The following is an 11,141-nucleotide window of genomic DNA, read 5'->3' on the forward strand; positions in this document are numbered from 1 at the left end:
AAAAAAATTAAAATTAGAAATGTTACGGGGGGGGGGGGGGGGGAAGGTTATGGTTGACGGGGATCTTGCTGGATTTGTACCTGGATTTGAAGTACACTCGAACGCGGGGTCTTTTTTGGTGGCCCTTCTGCGTGGCTGGAGCCAGCTCCTGGGAGGGTTCTCCCACTGGGATAAGACCTCTGCCCGAGGCCAGGCTGCCGTCGCTGACCTCCCGGCTCGGCCGAGCTCCCCTCGCGGCCCCTGGCCCCTTCTGGGCCTCGCCTGGTCCTCTGCCGCCCACTCACCCCCCGCCCCCGGTCCCAATCCCCCCAGGTGACCTTCCGCGACACCGTCCGCTACATGCACGATAAGCAGCTGTTCATCGCGGCGGAGGGCATCCACACCGGCCAGTACATCTACTGCGGCCAGAAGGCGACCCTGAACATCGGCAACGTGAAGCCCGTGGGCGAGCTGCCCGAGGGTACCGTCATCTGCAACGTGGAGGAGAAGGTGGGCGACCGCGGCGCGATGGCGCGCGCCTCCGGCGACTACGCCATCATCGTGGCGCACAACCCCGACGCCCAGATCACGCGCATCAAGCTGCCCTCCGGCCTCAAGAAGGTCATCCCCTCCGGTTGCCGCGCCACCATCGGCCAGGTCGCCGGCGGTGGGCGGACCGAGAAGCCCCTGCTCAAGGCGGGGCGCGCCTACCACAAGTACCGCGTGAAGCGTAACTCCTGGCCCAAGGTGCGTGGTGTGGCCATGAACCCCGTGGAGCACCCCCACGGTGGTGGTAACCACCAGCACATTGGGCACGCCTCCACCACGCGCCGCGACGCGCCGCCCGGCCAGAAGGTGGGCCTCATCGCTGCCCGCCGGACGGGGCGCATCCGCGGAACCCTGCTCAAGGTGGACAAGGAGTAGGCTGTGCACCGCATGCCACCCACCCTGCCCCCCCTGGATGCAAGGCGCCATGTCACACAGTCTTGGAAGACGAGGGTGTGGGGGAGGGGGTAGAGAGTCGGGGAAGGAATTGGAGTGCGAGCTTCGAGGGAGGGGAGAGTGTGAAGCGTTCACGAGGAAGCAATGGGGAGGTGCAAAGTGGCGCTGACTCGATGTGGCGAGGATTCCAGGGGAGGGTTGACCACCGGAAAGGTGGAGCTAGCACCGCACGACAACCCTGCCTTGAATAGGTCACCCTTCGCGCCCCTTCCCACGGTTCTCATAGCCGACGCATGGCACCTGGAGACTGTGGCTGACACTGGTACAGGGGGGCGCTGCATCATTTGAAGGGCAGGGCGTAAATGATACAGGTGAGAAGAAACAACCCCCAGCAGGACGCAAAAGGCCGCCGGCGTCCATCTTCAGTAGGGTACGTTCTTGGGCAGCTTGTCGTTGATGTTGCGCGCCATGCCCAGGGAAAGCCGCTCCCGTGCCCAGTGCTTGTTCTGGACCTTGGTGGCACGCCGCTTCTCCACCTGCTCCGGGGCCCGGAAGGCCTGCACGGTAGGGGAAACGAAGAGGGGGGGTAGTGGGTTGCAAAGTGGGTGTGAGATGATCAGTAAGGAGGAGGGAACTCGACAGAGACAGAGGTTTGCTTCTGGCACAACCGCACAGAGCCAAGGGGACAGTTTGCTGGGGGGAAGTAATGGAAAGCAGGAATCCCCACCACCAAATGCCTCACCAGCATGGGCAGCTCCATGCGGCGGTACTGCGCCAGCACCCGCGCAGCGGCCGTGAGCGCGGCACGGCGGTCGTGGCGGTGCCGCTGCTTGTAGTACCTGGCGAACTCGCGCGTGCCGAGGTACCGCGTGCCGCCGGACTGCAGTGGGACGCCCAGCTCGAAGCCGGTGGCTGCGGCCGCGCCGTCCTCGCCGGCCAGCGCCAGGACTGCATGATTGAGGGAGGGCGAGTTGGGATGAGGAGGTATGTGGGACGCAGTGATGGGTTACCAGATGACAGGGTCGATTGGCAAGCGTTGGACAGGACTCAGGTCTTTATAAAGTGCATACACCCAGCGTTTAATGGCAAACAGATGGCATGGGGAGCCGACAACAGAGGCCAGTCAGGATGCTGACATGGATTGAAGGATGCATCCTAGCGGTCCCAGCAATCCCTCCAAGCCAAAAGACTCCCCTCAACCCCACCCCAGAACTCGCCTCCAGCGCTGACAGCCTCGCCGTCATCGCCCGTGTAATCATAGAAGTCGGCATACTCGTCCTCATTCCCATCATACAGCATGGTGCATCGACCGCTGTCCACCATGTGCCTCTGCGGGAAAGATCAATATTGGGATTGAGGACGAAGTCAGGGTAACTGAGGGCAAGGCCTTGCCCATCTCATCAGCGCCAGTGTTGGGCAGAAGCCTGGACAGTGTGGATGGCCCCAAACCCTGTCAAACCGTGTTCTGAGAGCAAAGGCACCAACCACGCCCATCACAATGCACCCGCCCTGCCCTCCTTCCCCAGCAGACTCACCCGCACGGCATGCAGGGACCTGAACTGCTTGGCCTCCGGATCCTCCCCAGACTTGTACAGCGGAACCCCGCCATACTGCAGCTTGGCACCCTGCGTGAGCCAGTAGGGATTTGGGTCTTGGCATGAGGCCCTGAATGCTCCTGGTGTGGCATGCAATCTCCAGCACCAGTCCCTGGCGGGGGACAGGCAATCGTCGTTGCTACACGTAATCGAACCCCAGGGCGGACTCCCCCCCCCTCTCTTAGGCAACCTACCAGGTATCTCATGAGGCCCTCGGGGTCCACCAGGAACTCGGTGTCGGGGAAGTAGAAGCCAAAGTTGAGGTACATGTACTTGAGGTTCTCCTCCAGCGAGGCAGACACATGGCCGTCGAAGAGGGACTGGCACACGTTCCACTCCTCCCAGTCCTCGGGTTGCTGGGCGCCCTCCCCTGCCTCGGACGCATCATCCTCCGTCTCCCAGTCGTCAGACATGTCAGAGACGGAGCCCTCCTCATCCTCCTCGGTCGCTGCGGGTGCTGGCTTGCCGATGGGCTTGCTCACATGCCCCAGCACTCGTTGTGGGGCTGCAGGGGGGCCTGAAGCCGCAGCGTTATCCGCGCCGGCCGGGCCAGTCCGCTGGATGGTGATGATGGCGCTGGGTGCGGGGCCTTCCAGCTTGCTCAGGAGGTCCCGGTACTTCTTGGACCTGGCGGCATGGGCGGGGGAGAGGGGGGGGAGGTCTTCTTTTAGGGCGCCGGTGTGCGGTGATCTGGCTCCAGGCCCGAGCACATATCCCGGAAGGGACCACTTCAATGCATTGAGATCGCCCTCTCATCCAATCCCCACACCCACCGAGTGAAGGCCTCGTATGTGTTCTCGCTGCCAAACTTCTTGCCGGTCAGAGGGTCTTGCCACGTGCGCTTGACGCTCGTGTCCAGCGACCCCAGCAGCTGAGACTTGCGGGCATCGTACCATTCCCGCGTCACAGGTGGCAGTCCTGCCACCTTGCGCTTCAGGTTGTACCTGTCGTCGGGCAGCATGCTTGGATCCTCAGGACAAGGCCTCCCGGGCCTTCCCTGCCTCACCCCGGGCAGTCAGGCACGTCATGCAGGCACACCGGAGACTTGCCATGCGCACCCCACCTGTGAAATTCACTCTTATAATGCTCTACAAGGGACTCCTTGTCCTGGAAGAAGGCTCCAGCCGTCCCGCAGTAGAGGCCCTGCTCCTCCATTCCGTCGCACCACAAGGCAGCGTCACCAGTGAAAGAGGACGTCGTTCCTGGACGACAGTGTCACGTAGATTTCCTGGGCGTTTCTGGAGTCTTAGTTATGCAGGCATTCGCATGCAGGGCCTTCAGACCACGAGGATCGTTTCCGCGCCTTGTGCCTGGTCTTGGCGCTTCGCTGGGGGTGTCCCCTCCCGCGTTATGGACGGCGGCCTCGTTGTGGGGCACATTCATGCACATACACCCGCAGCCATTGGTGCAAGGCTTGTAGTGTGCTTTGTCTTGTTTCAGATGTATCGTAGTCTCAAGCTTTGGATAACCTCGGTCCCTCCGCTCCGGGTCAGTTCATATCGTGCAGCGTCTCACACTCACAGCCAGTCAGCTCGGCTCTCCACTTCATCGTGCACCGTCTTTGTCCTCCCTGATTAAGCCATTGCGAATATCCTACTGCGATAAGAATCAAGGTGAGCGGTGAGGCTGGTGGCGTGCAGGGTTCACCGTGTATCATGGCCGCATATGCCTGTGGGCAGGCTGCTATCCACAGCCAGCCCCTTTCAGCTTCCGCGGCCTACAATGGGCGGGTCTGGGCTTGACAACCCAGGCATTCAACTGCGGTCCTGACCCACGGACGGGTGCATCCTCACATGCATCTGTTCACTATTACCAGGGACTACATCTGATGTACTTTAAATGCTGCGCACTTTTGTACATGATCCGCTTGCCCCAGTCAGCCCTCTCACCCCCGCTTCCTTGTCTCCTCTCGATGCCCAGGTGGCACAAGCCCATCCAGAATGTGGGATTCAAGTGTACATGCCAGTCTTGCCCCGGAAATTGACTTGAGTTGTAGCATGGATAGAGAGCAGGGGCCAGGGACAGACCGGATCCAGGGACAGACCGGATGCAAGGCTTAGAGGCAGATATAAAGGCAAGCAGATGTGCACCCAGAGGGCCCCATACTAGGCCAGGCTCAGCTCCACTCCCCCGTCCTGCACGGCGGCGCTCAGGATGCTGGAAAGCAGAAATGCCGACGCCACACCAGCCTCGCCCGCCAGCGCCTCCAGGTCTGGCGCGGGGGCGTGCAGGGCCGCCAGCATGAGGTCCCCATCCACCACCGCCCATGCGCCGTCGGGTGCTGGGGCGGCCGGCTCAGGAGCCGCGTCCCCGCAGCTCCCCATGGGAGTAGCCTCTGGTGAGTCGTAGCCGGCCGTCTTGCCGGCAGCGTCCACCTCCGCGGCCGGCCCCACCTCCGCGGCCGGCCCCACCTCCGCGGCCGGCCCCAACTCCTCGCACGCGGCCGACCCCGCCTCCTCGCACGCAGGGGCGGGGGGATCGTACTCTAAAGACCGCCGCACACGGGCCTCCACCCCCGCCCGCGCCAGCAGCCGGGCGTGCACCCGCTCCAGAGTGCGCCGGTGCACCACGTCCCCCGCCGGGGTCAAGCCGAGCACCGTCCCGCGCGAGGTCACCGCCAGCAGTGCCGGCGCTGCCGTGCCGCCCCAGGCCGCATCCGTGCTGTGCCGAACCGGCAGCGCCAGCAGGCGCACCACCGGCTCTCCCACGCGGTGCTCCCCCAGCCGCTGCAAGCGGCTGCTGCCGTCGCCGTCGCGCGTGATGCGCAGCAAGGAGAGCACGCCGTCGGCGTCGCCGGTCGCGAGCACGGCCCCTCCCGGCGCCGGCCCGGCGCCGGCATGGGTCAGGAAGACCGCAGCGCTGATGTGGCGCCGCAGGCCCTCGGCGGCCACGGCGTGGAAGGCGCCGCGCCCGCCCTCGTCGCGCCACCTCAGCAGCGTCAGGCCGCCCCGCACATCCCCCGCCAGCACGTGCCGCCCCTCCGCCTGCAGGCTGTCGATGCGGTTGGACAGGCACAGCGAGTGCAGGAGGCAGAGGTCGCCGGCCCTCAGCCCCCAGCAGGCCAGCCGCCGGCCCAGGCCCAGCACCAGGCAGGGCCCCGCCGCCCACCCCTCCTCGCGCATGACCGCCGCGGCGGTGGGCCGCTGCGGGAGCAGGACCTGGGCCAGCACCCGGAAGGCGCCGGCCTCCGCGTCCAGGGCCATCAGGCGCACGCTGCCGCGGCGCTTGAACTCCTGGGTCTCCGGCAGCTCCGCCGCGCTGGCCGTCACCACCGCGAAAGCGCCGCTGGGCGGCGGGGACTCGGCGTGCGGCCCGCGTGGCGACAGCAGGATGGGGTGGGAGCGCAGCGAGCCGGGGCCGTCTGGGGGGGGACAGCGTGGGGGAAGAAAGGGTTGAACGGCTTGCGGGTTCAGCGTGACACGAGACCACAGTGCAGCCACAGAGGCCCAGCTCGTGGGCAAGGGCAACGGGTGTTCGCCCTTGCCTTGTCCCCGCACCACGCAGCACCCCCCCTCACGAAACAGCCCCTTCCCGCCATGGGTTCCCAGCATCATGCCCCCAGAGAAGCCTCTACCTCTGGGCTCGTGCCAGGGCCGGTGCTGCGCAGGAGCCCCCGGCGCCTCGCCCTCGTGGGGCGAGACGCCCGTGGCCCAGTCGCACACCGCCACGACCTTCTCCCCCGGGTCAAAGCCGTGCCATGTGGCCAGCTCCTCCCCTGCAGATTGGGGTGGTAGGGTCCGGGGACTTGGGGCAGAGCGATTGGGGTCCCCCCGGCCCGATGCCCATGCGGCAGCCACCCCCCACCTGCTTCCGGCGACAACGCCTGGAGGGCGGCTCCCGTGGTCCGCGGGTCCCAGCCCCCCAGCACCAGCGCCCGGCGCCCGGCGTCGTGCAGGGCCCGGGCCTCCACCAGCCTCGACTCCACGCGCCACGGCGCGCCTGCCAGGGTCGTGACCCTGGCTACGCGCCCGTCCCCCATCCCGGCCAGGAAGCCGCCCCCCGCCAGGGGCAGCGCCAGCGCGGCGCCCTGCACGCCCAGCGCGCGCAGCGTGGCGCGGCCGATGGGGCCGGGCCCGCGGCGCAGGACGTGCGCCTGCGCCCCCAGCACCAGCGCGCCGGGGCCGGGGTCTGCTCCCCCCGCCCCCTCGGGCGGCAGGGGGACAAGGCGCACGGGGCCTCTGCCCAGGCGCAGCGCCGACTGCGGGCGCAGCGCCCCGCCCGCCCCCGGCCCCAGCTCCAGCACCAGCAGCAGGCCCGCGCGCGTGCCCAGCACGCACAGCGCGGCCTGGCCCCGCGCCGCCGCCGGCAGCAGCGCCACGCTCTCCACCGGCGCGCGCTGGTCGTCGTCGCCGGCCAGCCCCGCGCCGCGCAGCGCGGCCAGCGGCTCGGCGAGCTGCGCGGACCAGGCCAGCGCCGGGAGTTCGCCGGGGACGAAGTGCACCGCGCCCACCGAGGGCGCGTGCGTGCCAAAGGGCAGCAGCAGGCCCCCCCCGGCGCTGCGCAGGCTGCGCCCAGGCACGACACCTCGGCCTCCAGCGGCAGACGAACCTCCTGTACCAGGCTGGGACCCGTCCCCAGCCCCGGGCGCAGCACCAGCAGGTCCCGGCAGCCGGCGGTCTGCAGGACCACGGCGTCGCCTGCCGTCACCACGGCCGCCACGGCAATGCTCGACCCGACCGGCGGCCGCCAGGCCGGCCGCGGCGCAGGTCGCCCCACCAGCACCGCCAGCACGGCCGAGGCGGTGACCTGGACGGGCCAAAGCCCGGGCAAGGCCCCAAAGGCCAGGGTCGGGGCGTCCGCGTCAAAGGCCAGGCCCTGCGAAGCGTCCTCCAGCTCGCCCTCCCCTGCGTGATGCGAGAGGGGAAAGGGGTCGAGAGCTGGGGGGAGAGGGCGGCCAACCCTTTCACTCCCAAGAGCCCGCACAGTGGTGGCCACCCACACGGCTTGTAAACCCCAGCCACCCACCGGTGAGGAGCTTGACGCAGGTCCCAGCCCCGAAGGAGAGGACGACCCGCTCGCGCGCGTCGCCGGTGGGGTAGGGCCACGCCCCGTTGAGGACCTGGGCGAGGCGAGGGCACGGAGGTCACGGCAGGGTGTGGCTGCGCGAGGACGGGCCCATGCAGCGCCGCTTCAGACCTGGCCCCTGGGCCGTCCTGCCCACATCACACTGGCAAGCAGAGCGACCTGGGACAGGCGGCGTCCCGGATGAGCCCCAGACCCAGAGGCGCATTGACATTCGACCCTCCTCCTCCAGAAGAACGAGGGGTGAGACAGAGCAGCGCCCCTCAGAAACACGCGCTCACCCATGGCGGCCGGCCGTTCTCATCGCCGCCAGCGCCAGGCGCCGCGCTCTCCGCGACGCGGACCTGTGTCACGTGGGCCAGCGGGCCCTCCGTCGCCGCCTGGCCCACCGCCCAGAGCAGGGGCCGGCCCTCCTCCAGGCCCAGGCTGGCGCCGGCCACGGGCCCCAGTCCGCCGGGGATGAGGGGTCGGTCGGTGCGGTTGGCGGCCACCACCACCCCTCCCCCCGAGGCGAGCCAGACGAAGGGGCCCTCTGCCGCCGGCAGGAGCAGCGCATGCACCTCGCCGGGCACCTCCGCGTCGACGCGCTTGGGCCTGCCGGTGAACACGGGCACAGCGCCGTCGCACGCGGGCGCCACGCTCGCCGCCGGGCCGCCGGCCAGCGACAGGCGGCCGTCGAAGCTGGCGAGGTACAGCGCCTCCCCGCCCGGCTGCCACGCCAGCCCGGCCACCGCCGCGTGACCCCACAGCCGCGTCCCGCCGGCCCAGTAGGGGCGGTAGTGGGCCAGCACGGCGGCCCGTTGGCCCCGCCGCGGCGCGCAGAGCATGGCGCAGCTCTCATAGCGCAGGAGGAGGGTGTGCGGGCGGGAGGGTGGGCCCGGGTGCAGGCCCCAGATCCAGGCGTCCTGCGCAAACCACTCCGCGTCCAGCTGGAAGGCCAGGCGGGGGAGGGGGCGCCGCGCCGCGCCGAGGCGGCCCCCGCGTCGAGCGCCGCGCTGTGTAGCTCCTGGGAGTCGGGCCCGACCAGCGACAGCACGGCCAGCCACTCCCCCGAGTCTGCAGCCGGGCGGAGGGGAGGGGCGGGGGGGCATGTGGTGTGGAGGGAGGGGAGGGGATCGTGGGGCGCGATCGGGGAGCCGGCCCAGCGTGGACATCCGCTGCGAGCAGAGGGGACTGGACCAAGCCAAGCAGCACAGGTGTGCGGAGGCGGGGGCCGAGAGCGTCCGGGCCAGCACCGGATGCCCCTTGCCTCCCACGCAGACTTCCCCCACCAAAAACCCCATTGCCCGGCTCCGCCGCACCAGTCAGGGCGAGGCCGGCGATGACGTCGTCCACGCCCATCCCGCCCCACGCCAGGGGCTGCAGGGCCCAGTCGCCGCCGACGCCGCTCCCCGGCCCCGTCAGCGCCAGCACGGCGATCTGCTGCGTGACACTCGCCACGGCGACCACGCCCCGCCCTCGGGCCGCGGCCAGGTGGACCCAGGGGTTCAGGGTGGGGCCCGCCAGCGCGTGGCGGACCAGGGTGACCAGCCTGTACGGCGGGTGTGGGAGCAGGTCGGGGGACTGTAGAGGGTGCAGGTCCAGCCCCTCGCCGCGGACCAGCGGGGGACGGTCGCGCCGCCGCGCCCGGTGCCCAGATCGTCGCTCCAGGGTCACCCGGCGCAGCCGGAGCGCCCGGCCCGGGGGACCCCAGCGCGCACAGCGCAGCCGCGACACGGGTGCATGCCAGGCGCATCCCTCACCCAGCCCCACCGCCCGACATCAGCATCCCTGCTGCCCTCCACCATGCCTCAAGCGGGGTGGCGCGAGCTAGAGAACAGCCATACCTGTTTGCTTCCGCATCGTACGCCATGATCTCAACAAACCCCGCGTCGGCCAGCATGCAGATGGCATCCTGCACAGGAGAAGCCAGGCATGTGACCAGGGGAGGGGGAGGGAGGGGAGCAGTGCAGCGGCAAGCATCCTTGTTGGGCCGCGCAGAGCGGCGCCGCGGTGGTCACCTGAGTGTGGCCCATGGGGGTGGCCTGCAGCCCCAGGACCACGAAGGGCAGGTGCTGCTGGCAGAGCACGGCGCTGGATCCGGAGGTGGCCAGCGAGATGACAACCAGGGATGTGTCCGTGGCTCCCACGAGGGTGCTGGCGCCAGCGGGCCCCCCATTCAGCTGTGCGAGGACTGCATGGTTTACCACGCTCGAGCCCAGCAGTCTGCGAGCCACCAGGAGCATGGCTGCAACCCGGGACCGGGTCTACATGACGAAAGAGCGCGCTCTCTAGAATAAATGGAGCTGGAGGAGTGGGACTGAAGGTTGCCGAGATGATCGGGGGCTCCGGAACGGAGGCAGCAATGATAGGAGAGGGAACGCCCCTTACACACAAATGCTGTAGCTACTGGCTGGTAATTTCTTGTCTATCGCATGAAGAGAACGACTGAAAGTGTGCGATGGTTGCCTGCAAAGAGTGCCAAGCAGGGTGAACGCCCGTAAAGCAAAAAGAGGGGGCAACCGAGAATCGAACTCGGGACCACTCGCAGTTTGCGAAGTTTCACTCCGTTTTACCGGAATCGATTGGCACTTCTCCCTAAGCGAGTATTATACCACTAAACCATTGCCCCACAGTTGGAAGTTTGCAATATTCAGGCTTACTAATACCTGGAAAGCCACATGCGAGGAGAGCTTGAGTCGCGACCACCCCCATGTCACTCGGCATGATGTCGTCATCCTCAAGCAAGATTGACACAACATACTCGCAAGTTTCAGACCCTGCCAAACACATCAGGATGTCGGTATCGGCATGTGCCTTTCTTTGCTGGCTGCTGGGAATTGTGCGCACCAGCGCCTGTCCATCATACATATATGCAGCGTCTTGTCCACTGGAGCTGGGTTAAGGAGGCCTGAGCTCTCAGCAGAGCACCGGCAAACTCATCCTCTGCCGCTTTGGAGGCTCCCTCCATCGCTTGCTTGTTTCACCATGAGTCTACCCGTTTCCTGTGTGAGCTTCCATCACATCTCTCCCCACACAACTAGGCTGTGACGACCATGCCACCATGCATTGCGCCTGGAGCAAGCAGATTCTCCCCCGCCTGAGCAAACTTCCCTGACCCTTTATTTCCAAACCCTTCTTCTTCTAGCCCTTCTCCGCACGTGTGGTGCACGTTCTCTCACGAATGGTCACAGGATACTGAATGCAGGTGAGGAGCAAGATCAGAAGAGCCAAACCTACACGTCATCAGTAAGTCCCAGCCAGCCCTAGACAAAACAGGGACAGGGAACGGAACGTGGAATTTCAAGAAGGAGCAGGTGTGTGCGGCAAGGAACTGCACACAGCCGGGCTGGGAAAAAGAAATGCCAATTCCAGAGGAGACTTGAAAAAGGGTCCTTCGTGGCTGATGAATTAAAAGCCTAGATGCGTATTTTGGGTTTAAAATATGGTGCTGCTAAGTTCTGGAGGCAAAGACAGCGTTGGATGTGTTTCAGGGATATGTTCGAGGGAAAGGCGTCCATCCAAGGGGCCAATGATGGAGACCGGCGCCCTGGAGGGTTGGGATTGGGTTTTGAGAGGGTCAAATTCATTCGTTGGCCTTCTTGAGGTCGCCGTTGGCGGCGG

The 11,141-nt window shown here is 66.8% G+C and overlaps 3 protein-coding genes across 3 annotated transcripts in view; 1 reads left to right on the top strand and 2 right to left on the bottom strand.

Annotated features, from left to right (window-relative positions):
- F751_0398 (60S ribosomal protein L8) overlaps window positions 1–903 on the top strand; it is a gene marked incomplete at both ends in the record, with an annotated part of 2,092 nt that extends 1,189 nt beyond the window's left edge. The window contains one exon of the mRNA XM_011403517.1: window positions 313–903. Coding sequence (XP_011401819.1) covers window positions 313–903 — 591 coding nt within the window. The remainder of the gene's footprint in view (window positions 1–312) is intronic.
- Window positions 904–1,343: 440 nt separating this feature from the next.
- F751_0399 (Zinc finger protein) lies at window positions 1,344–3,671 on the bottom strand (the record flags this gene model as incomplete). Its single annotated transcript, XM_011403518.1, has 7 exons — window positions 1,344–1,478; window positions 1,664–1,869; window positions 2,127–2,250; window positions 2,457–2,546; window positions 2,711–3,143; window positions 3,290–3,460; window positions 3,580–3,671. The coding sequence occupies 7 exons, from the start codon at window positions 3,669–3,671 to the stop codon at window positions 1,344–1,346; spliced, it is 1,251 nt and encodes a 416-aa protein (XP_011401820.1).
- Window positions 3,672–4,621: 950 nt separating this feature from the next.
- Window positions 4,622–9,763, bottom strand: F751_0400 (hypothetical protein; the record flags this gene model as incomplete). Its single annotated transcript, XM_011403519.1, has 9 exons — window positions 4,622–5,877; window positions 6,091–6,231; window positions 6,321–6,435; window positions 7,233–7,360; window positions 7,482–7,575; window positions 7,820–8,467; window positions 8,817–9,069; window positions 9,365–9,432; window positions 9,539–9,763. 9 exons carry the CDS (start codon window positions 9,761–9,763, stop codon window positions 4,622–4,624), a joined length of 2,928 nt encoding a protein of 975 aa, XP_011401821.1.
- Window positions 9,764–11,141: the final 1,378 nt, after the last annotated feature.

The sequence above is a fragment of the Auxenochlorella protothecoides genome (genome assembly GCF_000733215.1).
Source record: "Auxenochlorella protothecoides strain 0710 unplaced genomic scaffold scaffold104, whole genome shotgun sequence".
NCBI classification, from domain to species: domain Eukaryota; kingdom Viridiplantae; phylum Chlorophyta; class Trebouxiophyceae; order Chlorellales; family Chlorellaceae; genus Auxenochlorella; species Auxenochlorella protothecoides.